At 33.3% G+C, this 24,390-nt stretch overlaps 1 protein-coding gene across 4 annotated transcripts in view; it reads right to left on the bottom strand.

Moving 5' to 3' along the window:
- The window catches only part of LOC145730705 (furin-like protease 2), a 139,199-nt gene that overhangs the window by 98,180 nt on the left and 16,629 nt on the right, over window positions 1-24,390 (bottom strand). For 2 of the 4 annotated variants that reach the window (XM_081982055.1, XM_081982058.1), the window contains exons 1-2: window positions 11,158-11,399; window positions 3,560-3,921 (exon numbers count right to left, since the gene is read on the bottom strand). In XM_081982055.1, the coding sequence (XP_081838181.1) occupies window positions 3,560-3,769 (210 nt within the window). In that variant the 5' untranslated portion in view covers window positions 3,770-3,921; window positions 11,158-11,399. Of the gene's footprint in view, window positions 1-3,559; window positions 3,922-11,157; window positions 11,400-24,390 lie in introns of those variants that run through there. The other 2 variants (XM_081982056.1, XM_081982057.1) reach the window with 1 other exon arrangement.

The following is a 24,390-nucleotide window of genomic DNA, read 5'->3' as shown; positions in this document are numbered from 1 at the left end:
CAGAAGACATTATAAACAGAGCACTTTCAGAGCAAAATACAGGAATTAAAGCAAATGGCATCTCAATAAACAACTTAAGATAAGCTGACGACACGGTTGTAATTGCAGAAATTCTTCAGATCTTCAGATACTAATTAACAGAATAGTAGAATTCAGTGAAAAATACGAATTATCACTTAACATCAGCAAAATAATGGTGGTCCTGAATCACCACAAAACGTGACATAATCGTACATGGTCAAAAAATGGGACGTGTGAGGAAATATCTGTTATCATCGAAAATAACGATAGCTCTGAAGAAATCAGGATCAGAGTGGAAAAAACTAAAGCCACATTTAAGAATATCATGAAAAAAAATAAAAATAATGTGCAAAAGATCCATAGGAAGAGAATGGTACAATTGCAACAACTGTTTAGATCTGCAGTATCAAAAATAGCTTTGATAATAGCCAAACTGAGTAACAAAGACAAAGAAAAAGAATTTGCTTCTGCATATCATACAGAAAACTCATAAAGTCTTTACAGCGTCCTATGCTATCCTGCAGCCCAAAACCACACTTAGATGAAGTAAACAACAATCCAGAATAACCTCTAAATAGTGATAGAGGATTACTAAATTGACTTAGCTGGTTTATACTAATTGATTATTACAGGTAGTACTTACTGGATGTGACATGTTTGAACCAAATGAAAATCATCAAAGGGCATTTCTTGATTGTACGACCAACATGTCATTAGGTAAATTCAGTTGATGATAAAGGTGAAGAACCTAAATAAGAAATAGACAAATCCACGTATTAGTGCGTCTTAAAGTTGGTGAATAGCTTATAACTAAGTTTTAGAGAATTAAATTCGGCGAGAACATTAGAATCACCCTCGCGAAAGACAAACAATGGACAATTATGGAAAGCGCTTTCGCCATTCCAGGAACAATGACTTGCTCAAGAATTTCTCGCTTAAATTTAATCTTAAGCTTTTCTTAATATCACCTAACCGACATAATTCAAACACCATTCACTCTCTGCTTTTAATGTTTACGGAATTCATTTTAAATGCAAACGTTTAAGCGCGGCATAAATCACGGGGATTTTGCTTTGGTGGCAGACTTCTGGTTGCAAAGTTCAGCAATTATCTTGCTTTCGCTCTGGTTCTACTAAAAAGGACTCTCATGCTGTTTAATGTGTAGCTGCGACAATCTATTTGATATGTTAATTGGAATTTCAGATGCCTGTCTACACTGTCAACATTTATTTATCGGATTGCTATTTTATGAACGGGAAGGAAATCCGGAATATTTAGCTGGAACAGCAAACAGAACCGGGAGGATAAGTAAGAAGTATGATAATAGTCTCTATAGACACTGGATTATCGAACATGTGACAATCTAATTTACGAGAGCAGCTCCCTAGGAACAAAAACACAGTTAATAAATCGGAATTGAAATTATCGTTCCCCGATTCTGCTGCAGTTACTGTGATATTGGACTCCCGATAGCACAATAACGATTTCGAAATCAAACTAGCTCTAGCAAAATTTAAAATTATCATGGCTAGTTCTATGGAATCTCTCTATTTCCACAGTATTATAATGTAGAATATACGTTCTCATTTAAAGGCACTTTGTTTTATATAGGACTGGAACTAATTTATATCGGACAAATTTATGGGGACAGCGTACACAGCTAGTATGTGTATATGTGTGTTTCAGCATTAATTTGCATGACATAATATTGTGAAAATTGCGAAACATAGAGTAACATACAATTCTACGTACAATCGGAAATTGCATTTTACATCAACAGCTTATAGCGTTTTGTACTAAATTTATTGGCCCATTTTATATTCAATCACAACGTTAATGGTTCTATAATATTTTTCAGTTCATCACCCACTTAATTAGAATACAATTAAAATTGAGTTATTATTGTTTCCAACATAGTCACAATGTTAATTAACTCAATTTAGTATTACGTGTTAGGAATGTATAAAAAACTTCAATCTAATCTACCGAATGAATAAAAAGAATGTAAACGTAGCAGGAAGGAGTAAAAAAAACCAAAACAGGAGACACCACAAAGTGGTGGATCACTGACTGTGAAGAAGGGGAATGTTTTTGGTTGTACTTTCATAAAAAATTTGTTGAGTATGACTTTGTTTGAGTTTGACAAAGGTTGTCACGTTAGTCCAAGAAGAAGCCCTTCTTCCCATCTTTTAGTATTACGTTTGATTCGATTTACAATAACCGTACTAATTTTTGTAGTTAATGATAACTACAAATAGACATATTTTGGTAGAGCTTAGTAAGATTGATAGGTTCGTGTGCGTTTACATTGTTTCCTGATAAACAATCCGAATCAATATTCGCAATCAGCTTAAGCTCACTAATAGCTTTCAGCGAATATCTTATCTTGACCGAGCCAGGATTCGACCAGCAAAAGGACAATAAATTAGACGATATTTATCAGCAAAAACAATTTGTGGCACAAGAGACGAGGGTCAGCTTATCATGGGAACCTACACAAGCAAAGGAAAAGTGCGGAAGCCAAGTTCAAATGTAGAAATTCATTAATCTTAAGGCGGTGCCACACCATGCAGCCAGACGGTCCCGGCACGTAATTTCTCTCTGGAGGCTACTAAAATCCGGCATATTGTCGCCTTAACCATTTTCTTCATATACTACACATTGCGTGTCAATTCAAAATAATGTCAAGAAATCGTCCGTACTTGGTAAATCTAGTCGTATAATAAAGTAATCTGTAAGACAATCTTTCACTTCATGAAAAGGGAAAACTGATGTAGTTTCAGGACGGGAATGTGCTAAGATATAAAAATTTTCATATTATTAAGTTGCGTGTATGTCATGACTTACGGTATAAAGTTCCGGTACTGCACAATATTCCCGGACGATTCACATAGTATGGAGCAATGAGACCCCATAAAAATGGAAAAATATTCTGTATTTACACCTGAAAGGTCTTGAATGTTCAACGTTATATTATCTAATATGTCTCCAAAATGGGTTCTAACGTTTTATTTCATATTTTATGGAACGTTTCTTCGTAATAAAGCGTTTTACAACAGTCTGCTAAAACGATAAAAATACGCAGTTATCCTCTCGTATATACATTATTTACGGTGATCGTGTTTACGCTCGTTTGGAAAATTGAACTTGTTTTCTTCAACCGCATTGGGAATTAAAGTAAACCGTTAAATGTGAAAATAGGTTAAGTTAAACTCAAATCAATATCTGAACATCATAGACAATGACTATTAGTTTAGCCAAGAATTTTTTGAAAAAAAGGATTGTGATTGGTCAAAAAAAGCAGTATTTGCGTAAATCACAGCACAGTGAGTAGTCAAAAAAGCAGTTTTCAGCTTTTGACCAATCACAAACTGCAAACACTGCTGTGAATTATCCACATTGATACCTGGTAATAGATCTGCTGTATCACCATTAACTGTGTTAAATTTAATTAATATTTTTAATGGTCTCCACTAATCACGTTAATTAGATTTATAAAAACAGTAGAGTTATAAGGAAAAACAAAAAAAGCCCTTACCTGTCCCTTATTAATGAAACCATGTTTGGCTGCTAGGAGATCAGCAGTGGTGTCACCTCCAGGTACATTGACAGCAAACTCATTAGAATACACTGGATTTTCGCGACGTGCCGAAGCAAACGGTGCCGAAACAAAAAGAGCAAAAATTCCTACTTTAATCCAGAATAAAAGCACTGACAAGAGTTTTCTAGGGAGCACCGAAGAGGACATGATTTTGCTAGATCGGAATATTGTCACAAGCGTAATAAATTTCGTAAAATTTTTAGAAAATAAAAATTTAAATATTCAAACTGACGACGTCAGTGTCAAAATCCGCGTTCGGGAAGATGTGGGAGTCCTGCAGGTTACAGCGTTTAGGTCATCTGAAAAAGAAAAAAGCCGGTAAGTGAGTAATTTGTGGCAAATGTGCAATAATGCGATAAACAAATCCGCAAAAACCGATTATATATCTTCGTTTGGCACGGCATATTTTGCGCTGATGTCTCCATTGCGAAGCTGTAAATTTGTTACAAATGCGAACTCTTTCCATAAATTCAAAAACTGGGAAATCAGTTGATTTATGATGCGAGCTTTATTTCGCAAAGGTTGTAAATAAATCATCGTTAATAGGTCTCTGGTATTAATGGGGCCCATTTTAATAAGGAAATATTGAAGCAGTTTCTTTTGTGTTACTTCAGATTAGGCTGTAACACTCATTCTGTACAAATTGATTAAACCGAGTTTTGCTTTGAATAATAGGTTTTAATAAAATGTGTATCATACTGGCCGGAGTTGTGCTAGACAAAATATACACGTACAAAACATTCACAGTTTGTTATACCTGAATCTGAGCTGAACAATAAATTTGAAATTCACTGACCCAAGGAATACGTAATGTTGTGTAATTCAGTGGTAGGGTTTATGTTTTAGAGTCGTATTTTCCATCCTAAATAGTTTCGTTCGGTTTCTATGTCGGTCACGTCGCTATAGAGACGTTTGTGCTGTATATTTTAAAATTGTCACATTAAATTCATTTTATGCCGTAAAGAGATGTCGTAATTCACGCCGCAACTTGGTCGCCGAGTAATTTCATAAATATTTCATGACAGAGACTTTGCGCTTAAGCCCTGCTGCTGTAGCCAGTTGCACGGCGTATTTGCTTTTCGATATTTCACTTGTTCTGTATTCAATTTGGGGCTTTTTGGGCAATGCAGTTGTTTGTTCACTCTACAGATAACAAAGTTTTCGCGTTATGTCGCGTTCCCAACAGAATTTCGCATAAAACAATATTTCCAGTCTACGCTTCCAATTGGCGAGCTTATTTGTCAATTAAGCAAGAAAGTTGTTTGAAAACTAAAACAGTTTAGACGTGGTATGCACAATAGGGTCACGTTTCGTTCCGGGTGGGAGTTACAATGAAAATATTTCGGGGGGGCTTGTGAGAACTCGACAAATATTGGACGGATCCGAGTTTGAAAACAAGCGGCCCTAAGGGCTTTCATTTCGGGTCCGGATAAAGGACCAAATAAAATTCGGTTTAAAAACAACTGCTGGAAACCTGTTCTATTCAAACAAACTTCATAACGAAACACTACGGTAGAATTATCTTCTCGTGTTTCCCGGCCCGTGAACGTTTTCTATGAAAGAAGGAGACGTAGCTGAAAGGCCAAAAAGTTCAAAATTAAGTGCTTGTTTGCTGAAACTACCAATAAAAATATTCTTTTGTTGCTGGTAAAATAGTTCTTTTAAAGGACAATTTTTTTAGTAATTACTGGTCGGTGTTATTAATTTTTTGTGTAGCTCATATTTTCTCTGAAATACCATTTCTCTTTATTTTATACTATAATACAGGATCAAATTTTTTTATACTAGATATTTAGAAAATCCAAATTTCTTAGATTCCTTCTAGCCCGAGTCCGGTACTTTCTGAGATTCCTTCAGTAACTAACCCTGTATATTATCAATATTTTATACGATACAGCAGCTATAAAATTGAAAATACAAATTACTTCTTAATTTGTAATTACAAATTTAATTATCTCTGTTTAATTTTATACTATTGTCCATTATTCGTTCCGGTCATAGTGAAAATCTATCGCCTAAAAAAGTTTCCAAAACACAAATCATTTACGTTCTTTTCAAATATGCAACCGCCATTATTCACCAGAACTGTTTTTCGGTCAAGTGGCCATATTTCATAAACCGCGGCCAAACCTATATTTACGTGCCATCATGCAACTTTGTTTGCATGAAAAACGAAGTTACATCAATCGGAAAAAGTATGAAGAATTAAAACCTACTTTATTTTCGTTCAAAATTTTAATACCGTAATTTTTTCCCATCCCAAAAATTACTTAAAACCGATCTAGCGAAGCAAACAATTTTTAGAGGAAAAACGCTGCAATGAACGTCTTTTTATACTGCGCTAAAAGCCACTTTAAAAGTCAAGTTTAAATTTTTAAATGCGCACTGATTTTTATCCAGAAATGTTCTGTACACAAATTTACGTTACTTTGCTACAGGCATAATATTTGTGCAGTCGGGTAAATGAGAATTTTTAATCTTACATAATAATTAAATAATATACGTCGTTCGGAGCAAACAGGTCTAAGGGTTTAGTTCAAGGTTTAATTAGGTGATATGAGGGGAAAGCACGAGTTTGGCTCTAATCGCATGTGAATCAGCTCTTTGACACACCAAATTCTGGGACTTAACCATTAGCAAGGGCTGATAGTAAACATCCAGGTTATTCTAGATAACACAAACAGTGTTGATATAAAGTCTACAACGTTGAATATTTCAGGTTTGAGAACAAACTGATGAATAACCTTTGGAATAAAATGTAAGGGTTAAAAATGAATGAAATAAATAAAATGATCGTCGTCGACAAAACCTCAATTTCACAGCAATAATTTCGCACACAAAACGATCCAATTCAACGTAGAGACGATATTTCATCAGTGAGAAACTGCTTACTCCGATGACCTAGGCGCTATTCGTCAAAATCGACGTTTTCTTTCTTATGCACGACCTCCCTATAATGAATGGACTTTGATGTCTGAGAAAAGTGGCAAAAATTAAATTGGTCGGTTCATGATCTATTGGCTTGTCACTGACACTCTTTGCTTCATTACATTAAGAACTAGAGACTAGAAATTTAATTCTGATTGTAAAAAAATTTCCAGATTAATCGTCACTTTTTAAACACTTCGAGAGGGAAAAGTTGAATGTTTGATAATAACTGGGAAAGTAAACTTGAAGTTGTCACCCACTTATAAGAGGATTTCTTAGAAAGAACAAACTTTTGCTTTTACTGCAAATATCTTGCCTCTTGTCCAAGTTTAACACGTTTGACCCGAGCATCAAAGCAGTAAATTACATGTCACAAAGTTATGATACACGGATATACTCTAAAATTTTTACCCATAAATTCGCCAGGAAATATTAGACATTATTCATTGTCTCCAACAACATTTCTGCACTAATTATGCTAAATTGCCTGCAGCATGCTTGTAACAATATACGCAGAAATTCAACGCGAGTTAACAACAAAGTTGGAAAATACAAATAAGTTACTCTTTTAGTTCTAATTTTCCTCACATTACTATGGAAGTAATTTGAGAATAACTAATTAAAACCCTGAAACTAAATAAAGTTTTAGTTCAAATGATATTAATGCCAGATTCTCATTATGATTTATAGGTCTCCGACACTTTGAAAACACTTTTAGAGGCCTCTGGCAAATTAAAACAGTTGTGGCAAGGTTTAAGACGTTTGTAAAAGGTTTTGGCACTTTTTAGAAGGTTCACAGTAGTATTTAGAGGTCTCTGACAATTTCAAAATGATTCTAGAGTCTTCTAAAGATTTAAAACAGTTATTGGAAAGTTTAAGACACTTGTAGAACCCTCTGGTGCTTCTAGGAAGATTCTCCGTAGCATTTAGAGATCTTCGACACTTTCAAATTTTTCTAGAGGTTTCTAGTAATTTAAAAGAGTTATGGGAAGGTTTAACCAACTTTTATAGGATTCTGACACTTTTTAGAAGGTTTTCAGTAGCATTTAGAGAATGCCTCTGGCAATTTAGAACACTTACGGGACGATTAAAGACACTTGTTAACAGCTCCGACAGTTTTTAAAAGGTTTCCATGATATTTACATGTCTATGGAACTTTTAAAATCGTCTTAGAGGTGGGAAAGTTAAAACAGTTATGGGAAAGTCTAAAACAAGAATAGACCTTTTTAACCAGGCACTTTTTAAAAGGTTTATGAAACTTTTAAAATGGTTACAAGAGTCTCTGGAAATTTAAAACACTTATGTGAAGGTTTAAGATACTTATGAGGAATCTGACACTTTTTAGAAGGTTAACTCTTCTTTTTAGAAGTAGCATTTAGAGGCCTCAGACACTTTGAAAATGGTTCTAGAGGTATCTGGCACTTTTAAAATGGTTTTAAAGGCCTCTGGCTTTTAAAAGGTTCTCAATAGAATTTAGAAGTCTCTAGCACATTCAAAATGGTCCTAGAGGCCTCTGGCAATTTAAAACAATTCCACAAAAATTTAAGACACTTGTAGAGGATTTACAAGACACTTTTTAGAAGGTAGGTAGCATTTAGAGGTCTCACATAAATATTCCTCAGTTACTGATTTTTTTAAATAAAGAATTATTGATTTTTATATAAAATTATAGAAACAATTTTGCTTCTAACACTTGTGAGGAGCGTTCTTTTCCACACTTAACAACTCTTGAAAAAGGATATCCCCTTTTGGAAAATTTGTAAGGATGAAAAACAAAACCATCCACTTGTGGTAGATAACTTTTTTCATTTCAGAGTTATCAAACAAAAAACATACCCTCAGAGTATTATTAGATAAAACATATAAAAGTCCCCAAAACTACATTTCAGGTTATCAAAAAAAAAGCTCTACCAAAAAACCATATAAATTGCCCCTTTTATACGTTAACGAAAGTCGTGGAAACAGTTCGCTACAGGCGAATGCGTTCAGAAATTAACTCCTGAGGGAAATCTGCATTAGAGCCATATACTTATATGTCCCACACCGACCCTTCCCGCTTTCGCAGTTACAATTTCATCTGCGCTCCCTTAAGGATGGTAAACAGATATCTGCCACAACCTTCGGTTATGAGTAGGCATTAAACCATAATGACGGGCCCACTAAAGTTGTTAAATCGGATTTAAACGGATATAATGTACTAAATTAGAGTTTAGGAAGTTTGTGAACCTTGTAGGTACATTATTACAATGTTATGTAAAGCTGAAATGTATTTTGCATGTTGCCAGTACGAGGTGAGGGTAGTGAAAGAAAGAAGAGAGAAGAGAAAAAATAATGAAAAAAGTAAGATAAAAAAGACAGACAAATTAAATTATCTGGCAGAAATACAACATTTTTGTCTAACTTTCAACATTATACATCCTGTTCCCAATTATCTGTTATCAAGTTATGTGTGGTTCGACGGAATTGTATCATTTACCAAAGTTTTATTATGCGGGACGAATTGTCTCTTGAGAGACTTAGTATTCTGACAACATACGAGTGAAAAGGATCCAGGGGATTACAGTTTCCTCTTTGTTGGGCAAGATCAGTTTGTTGACTTGTATTGTGTAAGTCCTGTTATAGGACAAACACTCTAGCAATCCACTGCACAAAACAAAATAAATAAATATTTTCCCATATAATTCCGTAAAACCATAAATCACGGCGCCAGATAAATCCATCTTGACCACTACTCGTTTTCTTTTGGCATTTGAATTAAACTGTCACACTACAGAAACTCATTTGGGGGGTCGGCTATGAGAACTTTACGAAATGGGACACGATTTACTATTAGTAGCCATTTCCACATTCTGAAAAGGACGGATTGCGCCATTAAGGTCACTGCTCCAACCGATATTGTTAGACATATAATCAGGAAGATCCATCGTTAGAGCAGTCATATTTTATGGAGATAGCTTGGCTCCGCTATAAACTCGATTGCAATTTCTCTTTTTCTATTTTACTACTAACATGAAGAAGACAGAATCACTTTGTCACTCTCTTATAAAACCCTAATCATCACGCTGAAGGGTTATTTCAAAGCCCAAGCGCTATTATTAGCTGAAGAAACCCTTCATATGTTGATGCATTCCTCATTAAAAAGCGGTGGCAAGATGGCGAAAGAAAGGGTGGAAAATAAGGGGCAAAATGCGACTTTTCCAACATTAGTGTAATTGTGGTTTAACCCAGAGGAAAGTAGTTTGATAATAATTAATTAGCAGCATGTGTGACAGCACTCGAAACAATTCACGTGTTTTTAACTAATTTATGATAAAAAACGATAATCAATCATCAAAGATCTGCAATAATACAGTTTTGGCTATTGGATCGATAAATGGGTTTCCTGTTCCATATTCAAACTACCCAATATATCAATTAGCGGTTGATATAATAATAATTATTATAAAGCCCAATAACAATAGGGCTCAGTGTTTGAATGGGATTACGAACAACGAAGGAGCCATATAAAAGGGTCTTATAATTATGAGAAGGGACAAGTCGATTAATTTTAAACCCATACAAGTTGTGTTGCTGTCAAATAGTAGAAAAATTATTTACAAATCGTTAGGCACGAAACTTCACAATAGACAATCAACATATTATGCAGTATTATTATTCGAAATACACAACTAGCCCTAAATCTGATATTCTAATTAGTTGGACGGTGGTGAAATTGAATCTGAAAACGCTACATAGTTTTCATGATATTAATATTTACATACTCATTATTCCGCCAGATTAATAACTCTGCATTTGGTTGGTACTTGCCTGGCTTGGAAATGGTTATTTCCATAACAGATGTATTGTAAACCTTGCCAAAATATATAAACATATGTCTGTTTGTTTTATTGATAGGGTTATAATGATTCATGGCAGTTATTATTTGATGACTTTTATTATATTGGGTTTACGTACGCTTAATGAGATTTTTAAGCAAAATGTTTTTTTGTTTCAGCAGGTAATCACAGCATTGTTTGTGGTTATTAAAACAAGCAGCAAGCTGAAAGCTGCTTTTCTTGACCAATCACAAATCATTACAGCATTACTAATTGGAAATCAATAGAAAAAGCGCATTATTTCTATTCAATTATTACGAAACATCACATAAATGCAATGAATGTAATATTTCATTACTTATACCAAAAATCTGTCATAAACAAAACCAAAATTTACATTCATAAAACAACACCTAATACTATTTTAATGCAATAAACATGTTTAATTTAAAACCAGTCTGTAATGATAATATTTATTTAAAATTTAAATTGTAAGCATCCTCATACCTCTAATCAGCTCATTAATCATTACACTAATAAGTAGTAGTTAAAATAGTGAAGAATACAAAATCACAGAAAGCAGTTTTAAGGAAACAATTCAGATCATAAATCAAAATTGAGGCACTGTTAGTGTTTACCCAAGCAAAAATATTAATACAAATTAAACTTTTGAGTACATAATGCAATTTCAACACACGACAGAATTTCTTTTAAAAGGTCAATGAAAGCCACGTTAAAAGATTACCGTGTTGAAGGTCTTGAAAACAAAGACAAATCGGTTTGATTACTTACGCCACTATCATCATAGGAACCAACCTCAAAGAGGCCGTAAAACTTCCACTGACCGTCATAACCGCACTCTGGCTCAAATCATATCGTAGAGCAGAGCAAGTTTGAGGTGAAAGCACGCAAACCGCAAATATTATCACAACATAATCAGAAATACGGCAGGATAATCATTATCAACTGTTTGATCGGAATCCGCCTACCTACATAGAACTAGGAAAAAACTGCGAAACCGACCGAACCGGCAGCTATCTGAAACTGAACTGAGCCAGCTTTCGTGCCACGTGGTTTAGCTATGTGCGCTGCGTAGCTGACGATAGCGACACGCTGAGTGGGGAAAGACGATTCGGTTTTTGTCTGATGTGTGCGTTTGTTTTTTTTCCTTGTTTGCTTGATTAGTTGCTCTTCCCTGTTTAATTAACGATGAACTGTATAATAAGCTAGGAGGTAGGTGTAAAATAGTATAGGTATTACATAGCCAGTGTTGTTGTAAAAAGTTACAAAGAACTTAATGGTCCTTCGAGTTGGATTGTTATTACTATCCTCAATTATCAACAAAACGAAATATGTTATAACTTGAAAATACCCTAGTAATTTTGGCATTTTTTTTATTTTGCTCCAGGAGGGTTCCAATGCACAGCAAAGGACTTTAACTTAGGTAAAATAAGTACAAAAAAAGCACTTTAAAATTTTTCATTTTTCAGTCTTCAATATTGTAGCAATATTATCATAAAGTATTATTATTATTTTAATTTTTGATCAAATGGTGTAAAAACATTTTAGCAACAAAATAAAAAATATAAAAAAATATAATTTTTAACTCTCAGAATGCAAATTATGGTTAATTTTTCTTCTGACTGGACTTGGATAAAGAAAAATGTAAATATTGTTATGTAAAAATTAAGTCTTAAAGAGACGTTTTTATACCATTTTTAAGGATAAACCATTCACAAGATAAAACATCTGCAGGGTTTTTTAGTCTTAATTTTCTTTTATCAGCTAAAATTGTTTTTAGTTTCTAGTATAACTAAATGTATATCTATGTCAGCATTAAAAAAAATTTCGTGGTGCTTTTCTTAATACAACTAAAATAAGCATTATAAAGAAAAAGAGCACAGGATCAACATTAATGTCAAATTTACATTAAAAATTAACTGACATAAACATACCAAAATTAGTCTTCTTTATTAAGGAACGCATAAGCCGAAACCTTCCTTAAACTTAGCAGGAATCGCAAAAACCACAATTGTATAATAACTGAAAGAAATCTTTTTGCCATGTTCCCGAATCAAATCCAGGCACATTTATCTTCAAGACAGCGTTGCCACTTTCCATTACTTTTAAGCGGACGTATCATTATAACAGCAAATACAAAGCCCTCCTTAATCACTGATACGATGTAAAAATCCATTTTTTCGCCTTATTAATGCGTTTGCGGAATTTGGAAACGTCTGCTGAAAGTTAGATATATGCTTCAATTAAAGCTAAACGTAATAGGAATTAGAGAGAATTGTTAAAACGCGAACCAGGCAAAACGGTTTGCGTCCATTTTTCATTGGATTGTACGAATTGTGTACACAAAATAAATAATTTAAATTGGAAAGGCCAGTGTCTGTCAGCTTAGCTTATGGGATCGGAAACGGCAGGTATTTGCTTTAAAAACTGATTGAGATTTATTGGTTGCAACAGTGCAAAAAAACGCACTGCCCATATGCAAACAGAACAATCCTATTACAGGCTTTAGAAGTGGATTATATTTGTATACATTTGATCATTAAGGTCAAAACGAACCGCCGGATATAGAAATTAAAACTGAAGTTTTTTAGGAACGAGACAGATGATTCAAACCACAGTAAAGTTAAAGTATCCGCAAAATATCATAACGGAGAAATAATTTACATTTTCTGCACTATTAACCGGAATTTACTGGCAGTTTCGCATTCCGGACCGTTCCCAGGATTTTTCACTTTAGTTACGCTTAGTTTAAGGGTTTCGAAATATGTCACCATAGTTTTGCCGTAAACACGTTTGAACGTCCAGCTGAATTATTGCTGACCATTTATTGTTCTGAAGATGTTGTTTGGGGCTTTCATCCTTGAGCAGAAAACTTCCAAAGAATGCAATTTTCAATAAAACTTTTATGTGGGTTTTTTTATTGCTTAGCGTTTTATTGTGGAATAGTTTCCTGTAGACACCTAAAAGAAAATTATACGAAACACCTCAGGATTTCACTACGTGTTTGCAAATGCAAACAAATCCCTCTGGGTAGGTTTTCTTCATATAAAACATTAAAAATCTCGCGTCGTTTCCTTTCGGGACTAGACGTCTTCCTGAACAAACGCATTACGTGCAATCTGTTTTCCAGTTTAAATTTGCAATCTTCAATAATGGAACCAAATGACAGAGGGAACGGGGTAAATAACAGACGATCGGGTAAACATCAAGCTATCATTTAAATAGGTATATCCAGGTCGTTCTTATACGTTTTGAACAAAAGAAGGCCTGACAGCGACATCCAATAAGGGCAAGCCTGGCCTCTATTTCCGTTAGATTCGGTCAGACACTTACGACTTTATCGGTTTGTTTCTTTCGGAAATGATATATCACCTTTTCTAAAACGATTCAGGCCGATCAGGATTATCGGCTTTATAATCGTCCCTTAATATCAAAAATCAGTTAAACAGTTTAAACTCTAAATTTGATTTATCAGAATCACGTTTAGTACTTAGGATAAAAAAGTAAAATGAGGAAATTGTTCTGAATAATTTAGCACGCTAATGAGAGGTCACCAAATGAGATAATTCCCAGTTATCCTCTTTTAACCGAGGGGTTTCAACTTGTAATCACCATAAAAAGGTGAATTTTCAAGTTAAATACCGCTGAACACTATCCGGTCCCTATTACAAATTCAGAACGGGAAAATCTGAAAATAAAATGGTTTCGGATGCAAACAGGATGGCAATTTTTTTCATGTGACGTCAGTCCAAAAGTAATTTCGATCGGCGAATAACTTACATCCCGGATTACTTGGCAGAATTCGGTTTGCATTTTCACGTTAAAAGCAGCTCGAAATTCCTCCTTATTTCGTGTCATCGAATTTGTCAGATAACGTCATTTATCATTGGGAGATGTTCGCTTCCCAGCTTGCCGCGAATTAATGCACCGAAGCGCTCCGAGAAAAAAATGAAGAAAGATTACACTTCTAAAATTGGATTTAAGCATTTTTACAAGCAAAAGTTTCTCAGAATGGTTCGTAAATGAGGTTTGACGGGGCACTTAAATTTCGAGAATGTTGCCTTCACAACAATACACCAGCCAGCTAACAACGAAAGAAAAGATGAACACATGAACGTAAACTAATTTAAAAAGCTGTCGAGTCGCATTTACCTTACAACAAAATGCAAAATGGGTACAGGATCAGACATTCTAAATTAATTAACGTCAGTCGAGCTGATCAAGAGTGTTGCCAATTGAAAATGCCTCGTTTTATACAGGGTTATATTACATGTCCCTCGGAGCATACGACTAACAAATTAGATTTGATTCTACATGCAAGCGTGTGGGAGAACGTTTAGAATTTGTCTAAGGCGTGATAAGTTTGAATATCATGCTGGAGAACACTTTTGGGAGTTCAAGGTTTTGCCGCGACAAATTTTGTTAACTGGACTCACTTTAAAAATATTATATTTATATGTAGGAACACAAATATCTATTAATTAAACGTAGGAATGGGATCCTGCATATTATTGCACCAGGTGCAGTGATAATATGTCAATTGTTGTTGACAGCTTTAATCAGTGATTATTATTTTAACTATTTCTTTAACATCAATTGTTTTGTCTTGTTAACGTTTGAACTTTGACAGTTGCAATATCAATTATTAGGGTCACGTGACTGTTTTATTTAATTTCAATTTTGGCAGTTTAAAATTGCTGTTTCACAACATTTTCAAGTTCAAAACTTCGTTACTGCTTTAAGAATTGCAAAACTCAATTTCAATTTGAACTTTGACAGCTTCAGTTTGACGTCTCAGACATTTTTCAACTTTAAGACTGTATTTATTAGTATCACGTGACTGTTTAGTTATTTTTAAACTCAGTTCCTTTATCAATTTGAACTTTGACAGCTTTAATTTGACGTCTCAGAAAATTTCCAATTTCAAAACTATATTCATTAGGCTCACGTGACTGTTTTGACTATGTTTTGAAACTAAGATTTATTAGAGATAAGTTTCAATATGAAAACTGGATTATTTAGTGTCAGGTGACTGTTTGTTTTTCTGACAGGTGATCGTGACAATTTAAATTCGCAGATGACAACACTGTAAAGTTAAATTGACACCTTTCAACAACAGTCATGTGACCCGACAAAAATCATCCTTTTTAAAAACAGTTAACAATGGTGAAATTGTGAAAGCACGTCAGGTAATCGTGACAGTTTAAATTCGCAGCTGGCAAAACTGTAAAGTTAAATTGACACCTTTCAATAACTCTCATGTGAACTAAAAATCGTATTTTTGCATCGAAAATTTGTAAAATACATTTTAAACAGTTGAGAAAGCTTAAATTGTAATAGCACGTTACGTGATCGTGACAATTTAAATTCGCCGCTGGCAACATTGTAAAGTTAATTTGACACCTGTCAACAACAGTCATGTGACTTAGAAAATATCATGTCTAACTTTGAAAAGTTTCTGAAAATTTGTTTTGTTTTAAAATACTAATTCCAAACTTTGTATTATCTGTTATTGCGACTGTTCTTTTATACTGAATATTGTAAGGCGCAATAGTGGTTGTATTTTTACTAACGTTTAAATTAATCAAAGATTATGAAGATATTACTTACAGTAAAGCTAAAGTTTTAAAATTCGTAACCCTCATCACTCTAAAATAAGATTAAAACATTATCAAAATTACAATTTTGCCAATTTTTTATGTAGCTCCTAGAAGGGTTTTTTGCACAGTAAAAATGAGATTTAATGCAAAAAAAAATTAAATTAATTAACCAGTTTTATCAAATTTACAGTTTAGGTAAAGTTTTGCAACTCTTAACCCACATCATGGTGATACTAAACTATATCACTAACACTGCTATACAATATCATACCTGTTTTTAATATTCAAGTTAAACTGCAACATTGCATTTACTTTGCATTTAGACGGTTATAATCAGTTTACTTTGGCGAAGCTTTCAACTGCCGTCGCGGTTGAATTATAATTCCAAAGGCGCATTTATTAATCTTATTTCTTCCTGCATCGATTTATCAATTTTCCTAATAAACTCCATAAAGATTTAGCCATTTCCTCTGGCAAATTAATATTTCAAGCTACGCCAAATTTAATTCTGCCTCTTTAAAATTCCGGGGTCGATTTGATAATTCAATGTATAGATCTCCATTTTTTAGTTACGTTTTGCTGAACTTCGTTTGAGAGATAAATTGAATTAATCGGACATGATTCGCATCCAGTACGTCAAAGGACTTTATGCATATTCTGGAAAACACATACACAACCGAGACTTTATTCAATGCAAAAGGTGAATAAACAATAATTAAAGCTAAAAGGTTTTTCGTGCTGGTTATTCATGACAAGTTAACTATAATCCGAACAGCTATCATGTAATTAACTTTTTCAGATAGGTTAAGGTTAACTAGATAGTATTAGAATGAAAGGCGTCAAACTGTCGGGTATTCTGTTATTCATTAGCATTTATGGCCGCCATGTAGACCTCCGAAAAGACCTAAAATCGAGCGGTTGGGTTAAATTAGCATTAACAGTGGACGAGAAACGTGACCGCCACTAAAAACCAAAAATCTATTGACGCCACTGATATACTAAGTGGGGTCATTGCATGTTTTGCCGTAATTATGAAGGTGTACATTGTTGCTTTTGTATACACGATCTAAATAGATGTTAGTTGATTACTTCCTTTATTATTTACCAAGCAGGGTTAAAATCACATTCATCAATATGTTTGAAACAAAAACACGTATATCCACTACAATTTTCCTATAATAAAGAATAATAGGCTTTTAAAACCCACAGGCATTTTTCTAGTCTCTTCAAGCAAATTTCAATGATTAGTCGAGCGAGTTGAAACTGATTTCTGTCACGCTAATGGAAAGGAACTAATGAAAAAGCGTCTCTATAATGGGTTGGACGTTAAAAGCAAGATATAAAAATGGACTTAAACGAGGAAGTAAATGATCTAAACTACCATGTTTCAAATCATCAGGAAGTTTACACCATTGTTTTAATGTTTTCTAGTGACTTTGATGATTTTTGAAGTTATAATAAATTTTTATCTCTATAACATGACAGACGTAGTGTTGAGAGTATGAATAAATATAGTTTAGTATCTGTTTTTAGTAGAAAAGTGGGGGTTGGGAGGGGACGGGTAGAAATGTTCATACACACATTTATTTATATTCATATTTTACCGGTTATTAATGGTTTTTCGTTGCAAATAACACTCTATTGTGTGTTTATGAAATATATATTAGACTGCTCCAGAAAGCTACAAAAGCTAAAAGCTTGAGGTCTATATTTCAATACAACTCCACTCTGCTTTCTCGCTTATTTTCACTTCAAAGAGAGAAAAGTTTAAGTCGCCTTTTGACACTCGCAATTTATCGGGTTTATCTCGGCGTGTTTCGAAAATTATTAAATTAGCATCAGCGGTGATAAATCTTTTTAACCAAACAATGGTCAGGGTACTTTATATTCTCTTAGCTTTAATTCGGTGCGGATTTAGCGGCGTTTGTCACTTATTCTTCCGCGCTTTTGTTTGCTCCTAAGCCGCATAGCGAGACCAGTTTAAAGATGTCTTTTGCGGCCTATTGTTAACGTTCCTCCTTCACAAAAGATTCTATTAACGGGTATCCTTATTATATTGTTTCCCTCTACTTGCGCCAAAGAAACTATATCCTTTCGCTAAAGGGGTTATATCGTCCTTAAAGCAGAAGAAGCAAGCTTTGTCTTTAAAACGACACTTTTTTTAATTCAAATTTATCACTCTTTATTAACCGCATAGAAGATAATCTATCCTTAGAAACAGGACAAAAAGTAATACATTTTTACGCAATCACAAAACAACGACTACAAGTAATCGAATTTTCCCGCTCCTTAGGTGCTCACAATCAAGAAATTTTACTCTACATAATATAACTTATTTCAATAGTTCGTTAGGATTTACAAGTTTAAATTGCTTCAGCCATTCTATTTAAAATAGTACATTTCGGATGCGTATGGAAATTGTGAACTTTGTCTTTCTTTGTAAACTTTAGAATAATAACGAAGTGTCATTCGGACTGACGGAGTTTTAGGAAAACATTAAGAAAATTTAGAAGCCTCTAACTGGTTTCGATTTGGGTTGGAGTGAAATAAATTATTCTCTTTCTAATGGTGGTTTAGTGAAATTGATAAAGGAGTTACGACCCTCTAAGAATTGGAAAAATACACATTTTGTCATAACTTTATTTTTGGCAATTTTTCACTTTGCTTCAGAAGAGTTCCTATGAACAGCAAAAGATATATTTACACAAAACAAACTCAAATTAGGTAAAATAAGAAGAGAGAGTAATGAAATATTAAACCCTTCTAAAACTAATTTTTAAATCAACTTTGAAATAATGTATAGTGTATTCATTTATTGAGAATAACAAGGATGTCATTTGAGTCTATTTTTGCGTTAAACTATTTTCAGTTCTTATGACAAAACCCATTATTTAGTGGTTTATTTAAAACAAGTTTTAAATACAGTTTTTGGACCTGGAGGATATCAAATATTGAATTCTCCTAAAGATGATTTACAACAGTCTGCAGATTGACATATAATTAATTTTGTTTTACACCGTTAAAATTTGTTCTTGAAGTAGCTTTATAAATAAATTCAACAATTTCTTTGGCAGCAAACTGCGATGTAAAACTTGTTTAATAAAACCTCCGTAATTAGCGTGTGAATGTTAGATTTAGCCTTGAATAACAATTATCGATATTCCTCTTAAAACCATCAATATCACAAATATTATAGGAAAATTTAAGGTTTGTTACGCGTATAGTTACACAGTTTTTTATTTGGTACAATATTCTTTGTGTAATTTAGAAAAAATAGCAGAACAAAAATTTGCTATAAAATTAGTATTTAGTCGAACAAAAGTTTGTTGCTGCCACTGATTTCATACAAACCTAATCACACTTTAATCACCAAATACGAACTGGATACAATAAACTTAAATTAGAGAGTATGGATAATAAATATCCCAGTTAGCGTGCTGTCCCTATTGAATAAATCAAAGAAAATGAAACAGGAAAACTAGTTGATAACAACATCAAAGCGTAATACATCAAACACAAAGCGCCGCCCATTGTTTTTAGCCGGAGAGTTCTAAAGGGTGTTTCGTATCGACGGCAAAAGACAAAACGGATTCTTTTCTAAAACAGTCTCGTTCCAAATTAACACTTGAACGCTAATTTAAATTCCGGATGGAAGTCGGTGAAATTACTTTATTTCAGGGTACCTTTGTTTAAATAAGGGTCTCGTAGGTAAAACACTATTTCGTCGCTACGTGAAAGGAGTTTAATCATCATTACCGAAAAGTTATTTTCAAAGAAATGACTTGAGAGTACAGTTCGTTTGGTAAATTATCGCAATTCGGAAAGGCAGCAGTAAATTTAGCATTCTGGCATGTTTAGATAAGGTTTTTCTTGGTACTTTAATAACTAAGCCCATTATCTATTAATTTAGGATTTAGTTTTAAGTGTTTTGTGACTGTTAGTTGAAATAACCACTTTTTTTCCACAATTTCGAACTGATTGAGAAAAGTGAAAACACGTAGTCTGAGGTTAGCACATTACAAAAGTATGGGTTTATATAAAGTATGTGGAGTTTCAACTCCGTTAGGAAATCATTAGTAAAACTCTAGAGTAAAGTCAATCTAATAAAAAGTTCTATCGAAGGCACTCGCATCTTTGACGACAGACTACTGAGAGATTTTCGCTGCCTTGAATAATAAAAAGCGGCTAAGTCTAAGAGAGTTGAGGTTTTTTTACTGATAAATTAACTGTCCTCAATTAATTCTAATACATTATCCAGGCTTGATTATAAACTCTAATTTTTGTCTGTCACAATGTCAAAAACGAATTGCAGAATAAATTAACTATTTAGCGCAAGTCTGAAACCAAAATTTGACAGGCGGAAAATTAGATGAAAAATGGGTTTGGAATTTTAATGTTAGTCTAGGACAAGCCATTCTTTATAACCACTATATTTTTATCTTGGTAAAAAGAACCACGAGTAAATTTTAAAAGCCTTTGGTATTTAGGGGGAGAATTGAAGTGGGAATTAAAGCCAAAATATGTAGATTAATTGCGATAAAACACCCGGTCATTAATTGCTTTAAGACATTTCTTCCTTTAAAATTAAAGGGCCGTTTAAATGAGAAAAATTAGTCTAAATGGACCCTCGTTTAATTTAATCGGTTCGTGTAAATTCTTTTGGCTCCGTTTTGTTTATATTTGCTTGCAGAATTATTACAAATACCAATGCACAATAAAATTGCAACTGGGTCAATGATTTTATTTACTGGGAAGAACGATAGTTAAAAATTGGGATATCAAAATACCCCAGCAACGCGACCACCTAAATACATCGGAAAGATAGATGAGGTCCTTGTCAGGCTGGAAGCATTAAAGTGCCATTTCGACGAGAAATATGTGATTCAGCAATGCTTTTATATGTTGTGAGTACAGCAGCATCTGTTTGGGATACATTCGATTTCCTAAATACTTCATTCTTGTCAAGACGTACTTAAAATCCGAAACGTGAAGAAAAACGCTATCGACATTTTCGAAGCGAATACCGCAGACCTTTCACAATTTTCTAAATGTAGCACAGTATTTCAACATCCATTAAGCTGTACGTTGAATTGATAAAATCAGTAGTGTATTAGTGTTATTGCAACTTGTATACATTTGTAAAATAGCGAAACAAAATAGCCGCTAACTTGGTTCCTGTTTAAATTTCGTTCGGCCATATTTCAATTTTATTACAAAGCTCACTTTATTTTATTCACATTTGATAGTGGTTTTGCAAATTGAGCTGTTATTTTACTTAAAAATTAGCCTAATTGAAAATGTCGGTTTGTGGTTTCTATTAATGTATTGCCTTTACTAAACTAATAAAACGAAAGAACTTTAACTGAATTAATGCCCGGTTTATACCTTCAAATTAAATTTAAATTACATGTAAAATTAAATAAAAATTGATGTGGTTTATACTTTTCACGATATGCTAAATTAAATGACATAGATGTATTTTTGACTTTGACGTATTCTGGACATAATCTAATCTAAAGGGTGTGAAAGATTTCATTCATGAAAAAGTTCAGCCATAAATTAATTATTTGTAAAATTAAAAATAATAAAGAATAGATGAAGTTTTCTTTGCTGGGGTTACCGCCGAGGGGTAGACCAACGATAATTTTTTGTACACCAAAATGCCTTTTCGCATGTAAAATACCTTAAAATGCCTTTAAAGTACCTCACAATGCTTCTATTATTGCTGAAAATGCCTCATAGTGATAATGCCTTAAAACTGACTAAAGTGCTTCATATTGCCTTGAAATACACCAAAATGCCTTAACAAAAAATAGTTTTTGTGCGATTGTCTGAAATTACGGGTTATATTTTGACGTTTAAAAGAATCTTCTAACTGTCATAGTAACCAAGTTAGCACGTGACTTTGATAATTCAATTTTTGAGCTTGCAACACTGTAAAGGCCAGTTGACATCTGTCAAAATTAATCACGTGACCGTTAAAATGTGGCTTAAACTTTAAAAACTTGGACTGTTTTTGACTGTTGTGAAATTGTAAGAGACCTCACGTGACTTTGATTATGCAATTTTAGAGCTTACAACACTGTAAAATCCAGTTGACACCTGTCAAAAACAGTCACGTGATCTTAAAAATATAGTTTAAATGATGAAAAATTGATAAATTATTATAATAATTTGTAATGAATATTGTTTCAACTCAATATCATGTTACAAAGATTTTACCATAATAATTACATGTGCCTATGTTGTTCTGTTAAATTTTCAGTCAATTTTGTTGTATTCATACACTATATTGTCTACTGCAATGTATTTGTTAAAATATCGCAAAATTTCTTTTATTTAGGCTTTATTTCACTCAAAATTTCAATGAAAATATCACAAAACATCTTGCAATATACAGAAAATGTCTCAAAATACTCTCAAATGCCTTATAAATTCCTTAAAAATATTGTAATACCTCAAAATGCTTTGTAATACTGGCAAAGTGCCTCATGATACCTCGAATTACTTCGACGATCTACCCCTCGGGTTACCGCACTAGTCGGAATTAGTGTATCTTTCACAAAACAATGGAAAATAAATTGGAGATAAGATAATTAAACAGAGAATGAAGAAAAAAAAATTAATTTTAAAATTTAATTTTTTAAATTTTACTTTAGTGTAAATTTTAAGTATAGCATGTCATACACAAACGTTTAACTTTAATTCGACTTTAATGCAAATTTAGTTTAATTGTTAATTTGGAGGTATAAAGCGCGTTCAATATCAAAATGAGTCCATGATAACTAATGAAACCAACAATTCTGTTTATTTCAATTTGAGTTAAATTGCACTGTCAAAAACCTCAACATCCTTTAATCTAAATCTATTTCGCTCTAAACGTGTCGCTTCCACTTGCATCCACAACACAGAACATCTCTGACATGTTGTTCCCTGCATGCATTAAGTGTCTTTAATTTAGAGAAACTTAGCGTCTGTCGTGTTAATTTTCTCTAATAAGATTGAATTGAATCTCGGAAACATAAAAGGTGACCTAAAAACGTTTTAACCTCGCAGTACAATTTTCTGAATTCTTTGTATCAAATTAATTTTAGTCGCCAAATCATAGAAACTGTAATTAGAGGATAAAATAATTAATTTAGTTTGACAGCACTTGTGCAAAACAAACTATTTTAGTTTTACTCCAGTTGTCTGAATCACGCCCTAGGGTTATATCTTCTGGTTAAAGTTGTGAATAGCTCGGCTTTCAAACCACATGTCTCCACGGAAACCAAAACGACCCAGGCATAAATTAAGCGATCGTGTTGTTATTTCGCCACCTGAAATAGAATTTCCATGCCTAATTTCGTGTAAATCTTGCTTCCACCATGTTGAAATTTCCTGGCACAAGCTCCAGCTTAATTAAACGTCATACGATTTCCAAAAAAAAAATATTTGTCTATAACAAGAGTGTATTTATTGTTTGTTTTGCCTATAAAAATGTACGCAAATGAAATTGTGCCTAAAAACATTTTTTCCAACGTATCGCAACTTTTTATGATACGAACATAGTTGCCTCCAGGCATCGCCATAGCTACTAAATATTCAAAATTCAATAAAGCCTAATGGATGCCTTATATGCCCATATTGCCGTAAAAGCAATCGTCTGTAAAGTTAGGCAAATTTCGGTCCAATATTCTAACAAGGCAGGTCCCTCTTTAAAAACACATTTCGCAACGATATGACGGAAGAAATTGGCAGGTTCTTATATAATCACGTTATTGGGGAAATATTGTGGATTTTATCCAGCTTTGATTTTTTCTATTTAACACTTATTTCACGTTGTTATTTCAAGTCTTTCACACATTTTTCTTCGAATCAGTCAAAACACTGAATGAATAACTACAAAGCGAAAAACTCGAACACAACCAATCTTAACGACTGATTTCATTTTGAAACGATTTCCGGTGCAAATCTGGTATACAAAAAGGGATCAAAATCACTGAAGAATCCGGATGTTGATTGGGTTATGAGACGTAAAATATTCCTCTTTCCTGAAGATTTGATTGTGGTTTTGAAAACCAACGAAAATCTGTAATGTTTTTATTACTAACATATATTAAATATAAAATCGAATCATCCAAGTATTGCCTTTAGCAAGATTGATATGGAGCTATACTGGAAACAATCAGTTTTTTCCTCTTCGATATTTGAATAATTGATGATTGAGTTTTTTGTATTGAATTTAAAGAAAATACAAGAAAATTGGATAAACTTATACTCAAAAATGTTTATTTTCTTTATAAGAAAAATGAAAATAAAATATGCATTATTTTTGATAAGTTTGCTAGTTTCCTACGTAGCCTTGAGGAGAAAATTAGGAAGGAAAATTATATTTGCTTTACCTCACGTATTAGCTCGTCAG

The sequence above is a fragment of the Ips typographus genome, linkage group LG6 (genome assembly GCF_016097725.1).
Source record: "Ips typographus isolate SLU linkage group LG6, UJ_Ityp_2.0, whole genome shotgun sequence".
In the NCBI taxonomy this organism is placed as follows: domain Eukaryota; kingdom Metazoa; phylum Arthropoda; class Insecta; order Coleoptera; family Curculionidae; genus Ips; species Ips typographus.
Note: the sequence above shows the minus strand (reverse complement) of the source record. Positions and strands in the feature narration are given on the sequence as shown.